Source organism: Cydia fagiglandana, chromosome 14 (genome assembly GCF_963556715.1).
Source record: "Cydia fagiglandana chromosome 14, ilCydFagi1.1, whole genome shotgun sequence".
NCBI lineage: Eukaryota > Metazoa > Arthropoda > Insecta > Lepidoptera > Tortricidae > Cydia > Cydia fagiglandana.
In genome coordinates, this window is record NC_085945.1 from 15,267,551 (window position 1) to 15,280,094 (window position 12,544).

The 12,544-nt window shown below is 43.0% G+C and overlaps 1 protein-coding gene across 1 annotated transcript in view; it reads right to left on the reverse strand.

Annotated features, from left to right (window-relative positions):
* LOC134670459 (uncharacterized) overlaps positions 1-12,544 on the reverse strand; it is a 244,205-nt gene that overhangs the window by 135,897 nt on the left and 95,764 nt on the right. Inside the window, exon 4 of the mRNA XM_063528285.1 lies at positions 5,522-5,663. Within this exon, the coding sequence (XP_063384355.1) occupies positions 5,522-5,663 (142 nt within the window). The remainder of the gene's footprint in view (positions 1-5,521; positions 5,664-12,544) is intronic.

The window sequence follows — 12,544 nt, forward strand, 5'->3', positions numbered from 1 at the left end:
AATGAAGAAATATTTCGCCCTCGAGTCCCTGGCGATCGAGCCGAGGCGACCGAGCAGCGATCCCGAGCAACAAGCGCTTCGCATACTAGAGGAGAAGAGCCGCCGCTTACCCGACGGCAGGTTCGAAACGGGGCTACTGTGGCGCAATCAAGAAGAAACAATACCTAACAATCGCAACGACGCACTGAAGCGGCTACACACGCTCGAGAGGAAGCTGGATCGAGACGCCAACCTGAAACAACAATACAACGAGCGCGTCAACAACCTACTTACCTCAAGCTACGCCGAGCGCGCGACCACGCCACCTAGCGGAAGGACGTGGTACCTACCTCACTTCGCCGTCTGCAACCCAGAGAAGCCGAAGATAAGACTGGTCCATGATGCTGCGGCCACCTCACACGGCCGCAGCCTCAACGACATGCTACATACGGGCCCAGACTTTCTGCAATCGCTGCCCGGCGTCATTATGAAGTTTCGTCAACACGGCATCGCAGTCTCAGCTGATCTGAAAGAGATGTTTATGCAGATCAAAATACGCGAAGAGGACCGGGACGCGCTCCGCTTCCTGTGGAGGGGCGACCGCCGCGAGGGGGAGCCAGAAGAATACCGCATGACTTCAGTTATATTCGGCGCGTCGTCATCGCCGTGCACCGCTCTATACATCAAAAATAGAAACGCACGAGAACACGCAACACAGTATCCGGAGGCTGCGCGAGCGATAGAGCGCAACCACTACATGGACGACTATCTCCAGAGCTTCAACACAATAGAAGAGGCGAGACAAGTAGCAAGAGACGTCGATCATGTGCACAAACAAGCCAAGTTTCAACTGCGTGGGTGGGCCACAAACGAATATGAAGCAATAAGAGACGTCGTCGGCAGCGAAGAGCGAGAGGGAAACACAGTCCCTATCGGCGGGAGCGAGATAGAAAAAACACTCGGCCTGCTGTGGGACACGAACGAAGATAGCATCCGGTTTCGCCTCAACACAAGAAGAGCTCAGCCCGAAGTGATCAATGATCTCCGGCCGCCGACGAAGAGAGAAGCCCTAAGCATCATCATGTCAATATTCGACCCGCTCGGCCTAATTTCACCTATCACGACGCCGGCCAAACGAATAATGCAAGACACGTGGCAACACAACACAAGCTGGGACGAAGCTATACCAGAAGAGCTGCGCGAGCGCTGGAGCGAGTGGCTACAACAACTGCGAGATCTAGGTACCCTAAAAATACCTAGATGCTACGACGCGACGCCTGCCACCGTACGCGACCTGCACACCTTCGTCGACGCTAGTGAAGAAGCATATGCGGCCGCCGTATACTGGAGGATGACGAGGGCCGACGGGTCAGTGAAAATAGCCCTAGCCGCCGCCAAGAGCCGCGTCACACCGAGGAAGCCTATCTCCATACCTAGACTGGAGCTACAAGCGGCCGTCCTAGGCGTACGGCTAGCAAGAACAGTGATAGAAGAGCACGACTTCGAGATCGCTTCAAAAACATACTGGAGCGACTCTCGCACGGCGCTAGCATGGATACGCGCCGAGCCTCGCACATTCAAGACGTTCGTGGCCCACAGACTCGCCGAGATAGAAGATCACACTAAGAAAAACGAGTGGAGATGGGTACCGACAGCACATAACGTAGCCGACGACGCGACCCGCGCCACCCCAGCTGACTTCGATACGAGCCACAGATGGTTCGTAGGCCCGTCGTTCCTGTACAATGAAGAATCGACTTGGCCCCGTGAGAATAAAGTCGAAGTTCCCGTGACCGGTGAAGAAAAGGAGACGTGCGCCGCGACAGCTGCCGTGCCCCTAGATAAGCACGCAGCTATACCTAAGTTCGAGCGCTTCTCCAAGTGGACGCGACTACTACGAGCGACCGCGCGCGTGCTACAGTTCATCGACCTCGTGCGCCCTCGACCCTGTGAACCCGCCCGGCCCGCGACACAACTTGTCGCGGCGGCCAGGCGCAAACGAACGCGCGCAAACGAGTCACAAGACGGAGCCTGGAATAAGCGCGCCACTCACACACGCGTGCCAGCCAAGATCGCCGCCACATCGCCGCCAGAGGAGAAAAAGTACTTAGTGTTGGAAGCCAAATACCTAAGTGCCGCCGAGAAGCTGTTAATACGCGCCTCACAAGAAGATAGCTACGAGAAAGAGAGAGGGCGCATAGCGAGCGGCCGCGCGCCAGACAAGGACGACCGACTAGCCAAGCTGAGCGTATATATGGACGAAGACAACATTATACGTCTACGGGGCAGAATAGCGGCCGGCGACTTACAAGAAGAGACAGTGCGACCTATAGTGCTACACGGGAAACATCACTATACAAAGTTATATGTTTCACACGTCCACGAACAGTTACATCACGGCGGCACCGAAATAGTGGTCAACGATCTACGACAGCGCGTGCACATAGTGAAGATAAGGCCGACAGTGAAACAAGTGATCGCCCAGTGCCCACGGTGTCGACTGCGTCGTGCGAAGCCCGCGGCGCCATCTACGGGTGACCTGCCAGCGGCGCGCCTAGCACACCACGTTAGGCCCTTCACCTACACAGGCCTAGACTACTACGGGCCGCAAGAAGTCACAGTGGGCCGCCATAGAGAGAAGAGGTACGTCGCGCTGTTCACCTGTATGACGTCGAGGGCCGTACACCTGGAGATGGTCGTCTCGCTTAGCACTGACTCCGCCATCAACGCACTGCGCCGCTTTATTGCTCGGCGCGGGTGCCCTACAGAGCTGTGGAGCGACAACGGCACCGCCTTCAGAGGTGCCCACCGAGAGCTGGCGGAAGCGATGAGAGACGCCGCCCACGCACGCCGCATCAACTGGCGCTTTCTCCCCCCCGCCGCCCCATTCATGGCGGGCGTGTGGGAACGTATGGTGCGCACCGTCAAGGAAGCAATGAAGGCTACGCTGCACGAGAAGTACCCGAGCGACGAGACCCTACAGACCCTACTGGCGGAGGCGGAAGCGACCGTCAACTCAAGACCGCTGACCTACGTGGCCGTGAACCCTGAGGACCCGCCGGCCCTGACCCCGAACATGATCCTGTTAGGGCCGGACTGCTACTCACCTGCACCCGGCACCTTCGAGGAGAGCGACACCAACGCGCGACAACACTGGAAGCGCGCCCAGCAGCTCGCCGACACCTTCTGGCAGCGCTGGGTCCGCGAGTACGCGCCGCTACTCCAACACCGGCGGGAGCCCTACGACGAGGGAGTCGCCCCGGCCGTCGGAGACGTCGTGATCATCTGCGACTCCAACCTCCCCCGCAACACATGGCCGCGTGGGATAGTGACGCAGACGTACCCAGGCAAGGATGGCGTGGTTCGAGTCGTGGACGTCTCTACGAGCAAGGGACACGTGCTGAGGAGGCCGACCAAGAAGATCGTCGTGCTACCAGTAGGTTCGCGAAGCGACGGCGGGAGAAATGTACACGACGCGCGTCCCAGTCATCAAATGTAATTAGATAAGTAAATTCATTAAGAGATAATTTAGATTAAGATCCTAATTTGTGAATAATAAAATATTACCCTATTGTCTTTTCATTACGTAGCTCTGCTTAACGAGGGGGGCAAAGTGTGGGTCGCCGAGGACGACACACACTTTGCGCCTTTCCAATAAGTTTACTAAGATAGGCTAGGGCCTAATAAGAATAGATTAGGTAGGATAGCTTATAAGACTTAATAAAATGTATTTATAAAATAAATAAATAAGTGCCAGAGGGCCGAGGAAAGAGAGGTTCCCCAATTAGAAAGAGATAGGTAGATAGGTAACCTGCGCGCATGCGCCAATCTCTCACGATCCGCGCATGCGCGCCCCGCGGGGAGCGGGGGACGAGGCGCATAAAATAGGTGGTTATAAAAGCCGGTACATCGCCCCGCTCCGCGTCAGTCTAGAGCCAGCAGCCGACCAGGAAACAACTAAAAGAAGAAAAAAGGAACCTCTCCAACCTCGACCCTCCTGCATCTGAATAAGCCAGCTGCGTGTTTCATTCCATCCTCTGCTACCTATGAGAATTCTACAGTCCACTCTCTCCCCTCCCCTGCGCACCCCCGCTGCGACACACGAAGATAGGGCCTAACACTCACAGTAAGAAACTCTAATTGGATGTTCTAAAATAAAGCGTTATTGAGAGAAAAGGGGTACCGTTTCTCCATACAGCCGTAGTTCCCGCTTTCCTCGACCTCGACCGATACGACCTCATCTGATTATATCGAACGCGCTTTAATAAAACATCGAATTTACAGAAGGGTCATAAAACTAATATAACCTACCCAGTATGCCCGACTTCGCAGACTAAATGCACTAATAAAAAATAATTAGTCTAATTGAGTTTAGCTGCACTACTGTCAATTTTACTATGGGAATTGACAATGACAGCGACGCGATCAGTACCGGTAGTGCAGCTGCGGTTAGAAATGGAATGTTACCATAATTTTTAGGGTTCCGTACCCAAAGGGTAAAACGGGACCCTATTACTAAGACTTCGCTATCCGTCCGTCCGTCCGTCCGTCCGTCCGTCCGTCCGTCCGTCCGTCTGTCACCAGGCTGTATCTCACGAACCGTGATAGCTAGACAGTTGAAATTTTCACAGATGATGTATTTCTGTTGCCGCTATAACAACAAATACTAAAAACAGAATAAAATAAGGATTTAAATGGGGCTCCCATACAACAAACGTGATTTTTGACCAAAGTTAAGCAACGTCGGGAGTGGTCAGTACTTGGATGGGTGACCGTTTTTTTTTTGCTTTTTTTTGTTTTTTTTTTTGCATTATGGTATGGAACCCTTCGTGCGCGAGTCCGACTCGCACTTGCCCGGTTTTTACGTGTCCGCAAACAAGTCAGGTCCACCGCGGTGTCACCAGAATCCGTCATTGCAAAGTCTGTGCCGAGTTAAGGATGACTCACGCTAGACCGGGCCGGGGCTTTGTTTTCTACGGAAAGCACCACGTGATCACCGATCAGCCGTCATAGAAAATAACATGTCGGACGCCTCGGCCCGGGCACGGCCTGGCCCCAACTTCACCACGGTGACAGGTGCGACAATTGTAAAACATCACTGTTGCTGACGTCACAGGCATCTATAGGCTACGGTTACCGCTTACCATCGGGCGGCCCTTATTCCTGTTTGCCACCAACATTGTATTTAAAAAAAAACTTTATTATATCGGAAAAAAAAACAGATATTTCTCTTGCTAAGTTTATGACAATTGTCACGAGAAACACGACAATTGTCACGAAATTCCGACATATAACTCATTTCCTATCAAGATTCACTAACAATTCTACAAATATGTCGACTAGAAAAAATTATTCTTGTTTCACAACATAATTGTAATACATACAATTGTAGCAAAATGCCTGTTATAGAAAATATATTATAAAATTGTAATATGTCACCTGTCGCTTGAGAATTGTCGCTCAACATATGTCACTGACAAGTTTAGCCGTGGTGAAATTGGAGCCTGGTCTAGCGAGTCAACCTTTACTTGATCCGACTTACCTGATATGCAAGCCCATCCTGACATAGAGGCAGAGGATGAGCACACCAGGCAGGAAGAAGAAGAAGATGCTGCTCAGCTCGAGGAGTGGAGAAGGGGCCATGAGAGCGCAGAATGCGGACTCCGTCGAGATGTTGCCAGAATCTGTGGGAGGAATGTTATGATCGTTAACCCATTCAGTACTGATGTGCTCCAGTGTTTTCCGAAATTTCGAAATCTACTCCTGAAAAATTCTGTTTTTATAAGGGAATCACGTTCCCTGGGGGATCAAGATTCTCCATTTCCAAAATGAAAGTTTCCTCTATATCCTTTGTAATTCTAATGAAAAACCCGATTATTTGTTTTTGGGAACTTTCCGCAACTTGCACATATGCAAACTCCTGTTATTGGCGCGAGCGAGACGAGAATATCATTTATTTTTGTTAGAATGTTTTGTAAGAACTTATCCATAAAATTGATAATATTCTCAGCATTGAGAAACGACTGTTAAAGTTACACCAAGATTAGTCTGTAACGATTTTGACAGCAGACGCAGTTAGGTTCGTTAGTTCGTTAGGTTTTTACTGACTTTGACACAATGCAAGCTCCGTGCCAACTGGTTGGCTGCCAAGTATCGGTTTGGCCCATTCTTTTTAACCACATTACTTAAACTCGACTTTTTTATGAGTGAAAAAGAAACTACGAACTCTAGGCGTGGCTGAATAAAAACATATTGGTGTGGTATTTATAGAGGCGAAGTTTTTATAACTTTTGTCAGGTTTGGCTTTTGCAGGGCGTCTGTATGCATCACAAAGGGGCCGATCTGGTGGCTATCGGACACAATAAGTAGTTATTTACACAGACTACACATTTACAAATAGCACGAGGTCACCACACATAGGAGCAATTTTACATGTAAAATGCTAGGATTTGAGCAGCACAATCGAGTTTATATTCACACCATTTTATACTATCCTCGTAAGACCCAGGGAAATGTTTGTGCTTTTGAATTTGGAACTTTTTTTATTTCTATATGAGTTCAAAACTCGAATTTACTTTGTACTTGTACAAGTACACGGGGACTTACGACGCTATAATAAAATAGCGTACTTAGTTACACCCTCAATACACAAGTAGGTGTACTGGTTGTAATTGAGGTCGCAAATGAAATAAGCGGTCGCGTTCCCATACATAATTAGTACGGAAGCATTCATGTGTGGTGGCCTCGATTGCCTTACCTATGTGCTCCGTCTAGTATTTGACGTGGTCTGTGGTTATTTAACAAATTGTACGCAAGTTTTAACCCAAAAAGTTCCGATTTTTGCCACTACTTCGAGCGCGATTACTGCTTTTATTGCACATCGGACATATACATACCTTTCTATCTAAGGCCCACTATACAATAAAATTGTCAGTTGAATATCAAATCAATAGTGACAGCAATTAGGTTGTTGTTTTTTTTGTTTTGAAATCAAACGAAATAAAATGCAACTCTGTTTCAATTGAAAATGGTTTATTTTACATTGAATTAATTAGTATTTCGAGTAGGACCGTGGGCCTTACTACCCTCGTAAGGCTCCAACTGACTCAAAAAATTCAAAAACTCACAATAATCTGAAGATAAGTAAGGTTGCATATAATGAAGCTAAGTATTAAAACTTATTGGTTGTGTTTTAAAATACAAAGTGTAACACAACAGGAGCCAGCTAATAAATGAGAGTAATTTATTTTTATTGCTTGTAAATTCGTATTGTGTGTGTGTGTGTGTGTGTGTGTGTGTGTGTGTAAAAGTGCCCTTATGGCCTATTTGCTAAATAAGTGTTTGAGTTTGTTTATTCAAAGGAAATTAAGTAAGATAACTCGAAAACATTGTTTTAATAATAAGCTAGACGACGAGAACTAAATAAAATCAAGAGCACCTACCCTGAGTGAGTTGACCTAACTCTTCGTTATAAAGCATTTCATAAACCTGATAAGCTGAACTGAAGAAAAAATAAATTTACTCTTCCTGCAATAAAATTGTTGCGCTGAACGGACTACGGAAATTAAAAATAAATTAGCGAGCTTGGATCGACAGGAGTTATGTACTTGAAGCGCAATCCTGATTTTTAAATAAGTTATCAAACACTTTGATATTTTATTTTATTACACAAACGGGTCTACAGCGATATAATTTCATTGTCACCTTAAATGCCAACGTGTCAGCTGAGTTGCACGAGCTGGGATCCAGCTGTGGTGTGGAGATGTGTGTGGTAGGATTGTGTACTTTATTAAATATTTGTACAAAACGCGAGAGTTTAAATTGTTACATTTTGATATTGTTACGATACGACCACACGACTCACAGTGCTCACGCGCACCAGTAACTCCAGTAAGCGATCTTACCATGTCAAAATCAAAACCTTCACAGGAGCATTCCACCGTTACGTAATCGACATTTGCACTCAGTTTTTTCACTTTCCAAGACTGTTTTATTATCGTGTATTATTAGTGTGAGGTTAAAGCCTCTTGTGTTCTTAAAAAAACTATAAAACCTACTTACGTAGGTAAGACGAAGAAATTCGCTCCAAGCAAATAGTAAGCGACTTGCCTCGACATTCGATGAGATTCATATTTTAAGCTAAATTTAGGCATTGCATAAGACTAGATTAAAAACTTACCGTTTTCATGGAATGGTCCAGCAGATTTTAAAATCAAAAGGTACTCATTCTATCAGTCGGAATTTCATGAAAGTTGATCCAATCCCATAATTAAATACTGTCGCATCTTAAGCCGGTTTTGGTCATATCTTGAAATGTACCCTTCTGACAAGAATTAGTGACCCTTGTGAAGAAGTAGAAAGCCTTCATCTTGATATCTAGATCAAGATGAAGGGTTTTAAGGGTCGTTGAATACGATTACCTCATTTTGTTTTATTATTAGTACTGTAGTTTAGAGACAAGATATGGGCGATTCTCAGAGATGACCTTCGGTGCCTGACTTCGGTGCCAAAAAATTTTTTTAACTTATATGATATGCGACTTTATTTCCTAAAATCTACCCTTAATATAAAAAATATTGGTAGTGGAGGCCTCCATTACAACGTTATAGTTTTTAAGATATTTGAGATTTAAAAAACACCGAAATCATGTGCAGGCACTGAAATCACTTTGCGTCACCGAATTCAATAATGCTTACACAAAAATCACATTTCAGTTATATATCTCAGTTATATTACATTTCAATCATATTTTTCATTCCTATTTGATGATAAGCGATGTAACAAGATCAATGATCTCGAAAGCTTACAAAAATGTAATAGATATAGACTCAAGATTAAAATAAAAACAAATTACGGCTTGTAAATCAACATCTCTAGAAGATATCCCACACTATATGACTGTCCTCATATAATAGGGTGATGTATGGTCCTGGAACGGTTTCAGACATGTCGACCACAAATTCGCACATTGCATTATTATAGCCAATAAGGTGTTTGTTTCACGCAATCCGGGCATCAAAAAGAAACTTATGTTACCTGCACTACGATAAACAATACACTCTTGAGTGGTGTTCAATGCTCAAAAAATATTTAATGTACTTATAAAGCAATGTGATGCAATATGGAAAACAAGTATTTGTTAATAACAGAGTTTTAAAGCGCGAACTCCATCAATTTAAAACTATAATACATATTTGAAGTGGTCGAGTAATGCTTGAAGATCTAATTACCAATTAATAATTATGATCACCAGCACCCTCGAACACTTGAGCTAAATTGTAACTCCTATATTTAGACAGAAAGACATAAGACATTGAGGATTGTTAAAACATTTGCTATGTTCAATTTGTGTCTATGGCTATCCTTTAGAAATATCGATCAGTAGGTACGCTCAGTGCCTTTGAAGCGATCTCGACATTAAAAGGCCACTTTATTTTTAATCCCTTGTTCTGTACATCCTGTCCCTTAGGTGCACCTTGCATAGTAGGTACTTACATACACAAGTTATTTTAAAAGTAGTGGGATCTAATTGACTACATTTATTTAACATGGGTGACATGTTTAAAGGTATCGAGGTGTAGGGCCTCAGGTGATACAGAGGACAATTAACATAATTTACTTCATTGGTTTGAAAAGAATATCAAGACAGAGAAAGAAACATTGGGTCCACACGTCTGGTTTAAAAAAACTACTCATAGTAAACTAGTGATTTTGTGTACCTACTATGACTTAATTTACTTACAAACATAATTTTACGTTTATACAACGTATCTTTCACTTTTTAGATATGATAAATTAGTACAACAAACTAGTTTACAAAGCAGGATTTGAATTCAGTGATCACTTTTTTGATATCGGTGGTCAAAAAATCCACCGAAACCAAGGAAATCAACACCAGCGATATCAAAATTAATCGCTTTTTAGCAATTACAGAAATAGCATGAATGATACAGAGGAGATTTAATAATGGTGGATTTACGTACTTGCGAGGATTTCTTAATCACTTGCATAACGATAATTGCACTAAAACTTTCGGAGTAAATTGCACCACCGATCTCAAAATAACATAGAACCAAACCCACCGAAGGACTGCGAAACGTTTAAAAAATCACTTTATTATACTGTGACTGTACCTCTACTTTGTTCAACGGTTAAGGCACAACTAAATCATACAATTTTTGAGACACTGAGTTCCTGGTCTACAACTTTGAAGGAGTACCGACATGTTTTGCAAATTACACCGATATCAGTCACTAGCCCGGGACACATCGTAAATTTGGTTTTATTCAATGTGTTGAGCAAACACATTATTGTGATATAAAGAATATGATAAACTAACTAATACCTTATGCGTGAATACCCATAATAACTCCGATCTAATGCCCCATCTTGAGTAATAATTTTTTGTTTCATAAAATCTGGGTGCGGGACATGCCCACCGAACATCATTTTTGGCATTTGATTTTTTTTTTCTTGTATTATATAAATAATAAATAAATAATTTAATAGTGTTCCAGACAGAATATAGGCTGAAGATCATGCCTAAATTAATTCAGATTTATTGAACAGTAAATTCAATTAATTACTGCCCCGGACACGTAAAAATGGCCCTCCTGAGAAATGCCCATATTTAAATGCTACTTATCTATCAAACCTACAACAATTTTAGCGTTACTTACGTAGGAATCTATTTTATACCGGCTTTTATTGAAAGACTGTCATACAATACTAAAACTAAAGATACAATATACAAAACTAAAGTTAAAACTAGATATAAAATAAAACTACAAACTATAAAATATACTTAATACCTACAAAAACGATCGGTTACATAATTGGCGCCCGGTACCTATGCTGTAAAATGTCTATTACAGTGTAATAGAAATTGCAAGTCGAATTTATATTGACAAGATTTTACAGAAAAAATAAAATGGCCACCAATCACTCGTTGTTCAATTAAGTCTATTTTGCAGTGAAATTGCCTTTTATCGTAACCTAATCATAAGCAATTTTCTCCCCAAAGTCAATTGGACATTAATAACGTTTTGTGAATGGTTTAAAAAAAATTACGTAGGTCCTACTGGACTTGTGAGTGCTATAAGAAATTTGTGGCCTAACAAATTAACCGTTTAAAAAACCGGGCAAGTGCGAGTCGGACTCGCGCACGAAGGGTTCCGTACTGTCACCCTCCATCCTCCCTAACCTATATAAATAAATATATAAATACATAATTCCCTAATTACACTAATAATTGGCCACGTGATCGTCTAGTCTAGTAGTTAGGACCCCTCTGAAGTGAACCGAGATACCCTAGATTCTTTAATGAGTAACAGCTATATTTTGGACTCTAATTTTATTTTACTTTACCTAGATTGTAAAAAGATGATTATGGTACTAAAGATATGTTTTATTATGATATTAAAGAATAATCTGAAGGGTATTTTAATTGAGTCACAGACACAGCAAATTCAACGAATCTTAAGACAAGGCATAAATGTTATTGATAAATATACGAATGGTATAAATATAATATACTGGGTCAAGCAAATCTTGTCAGTAGCAAACGGCGGCAAATTTGAAAAATCGCGGGTTAGCAACACTGTGTTCGAATAATTCGAAAATCGCGTGTCATCTGTGTTTTATCTGTGGAATGTGGATCGCGAATGACAGCCATCATCTTGTTTGTTTACAAATGGTTTACAATGTTTACATTCTGAATCGATTCTATTTCAACTATTTCAAGAGATATTTCTGCTGTGTCACCATTAAATACCAATATATTAAATAAGACTGTGCTTAATTAAAGCTAAGGTGCCTACAATGCCTACAGTGCCAACTGAGAAATCTAATAAAATATGAAAATCCAGTATGACATCTACCTGCTGAAGCAATGATTTTATTCATACATTCTTGTTTAACGGCATAGTCCACTTACAATTTTATTTTGAGATCTTCAAATTAGTTAATCATTTTTATCAACATCACACACTGCTTTTAAATCGTCCGTCCATACGTATTAATAACGATTTCAAACATTTTCAATAGAGAATCCGCGAGTGACAATTTGAATTAACGTACGTGACAAGGCGCGCTCAGCGGAAAAAAAAGTTGTCCTGCTACGCCTATTAAGCTCCCGGGGTACTATAGAGGCAGCACTCCTGATGTAAGCTCATTTACTCCCTAGCATTTTAAGGATAATTATATTTAACTATAATCTTCTAATCTTCTATACAGGTCTGGGAGCTCTTAGTCCGATAACAATATCAATCGGATCACCTAACCTACCTCTTTAGCCAGACGGGCTTTGACCAGCACTCCGGAACCTATGCGCACCTAGATGATGATGAAAAGAAGTGCCTAAGTATCCATCAGTCATCAAAATTACTTGTCTTTTTTATATTCAAAAGCTATGGATACTAATCCCTTAGTCCCATTCCCCAGAACTGATAAACAAGACAAAATTCCTAGTTCTCTAGATGTATAAACAAAGTACCGAGTTTATTTGCTAATTATTATGTTTATTGAAACTGAAATATCAAGATGAGCATTATTTCACTCAACTTTC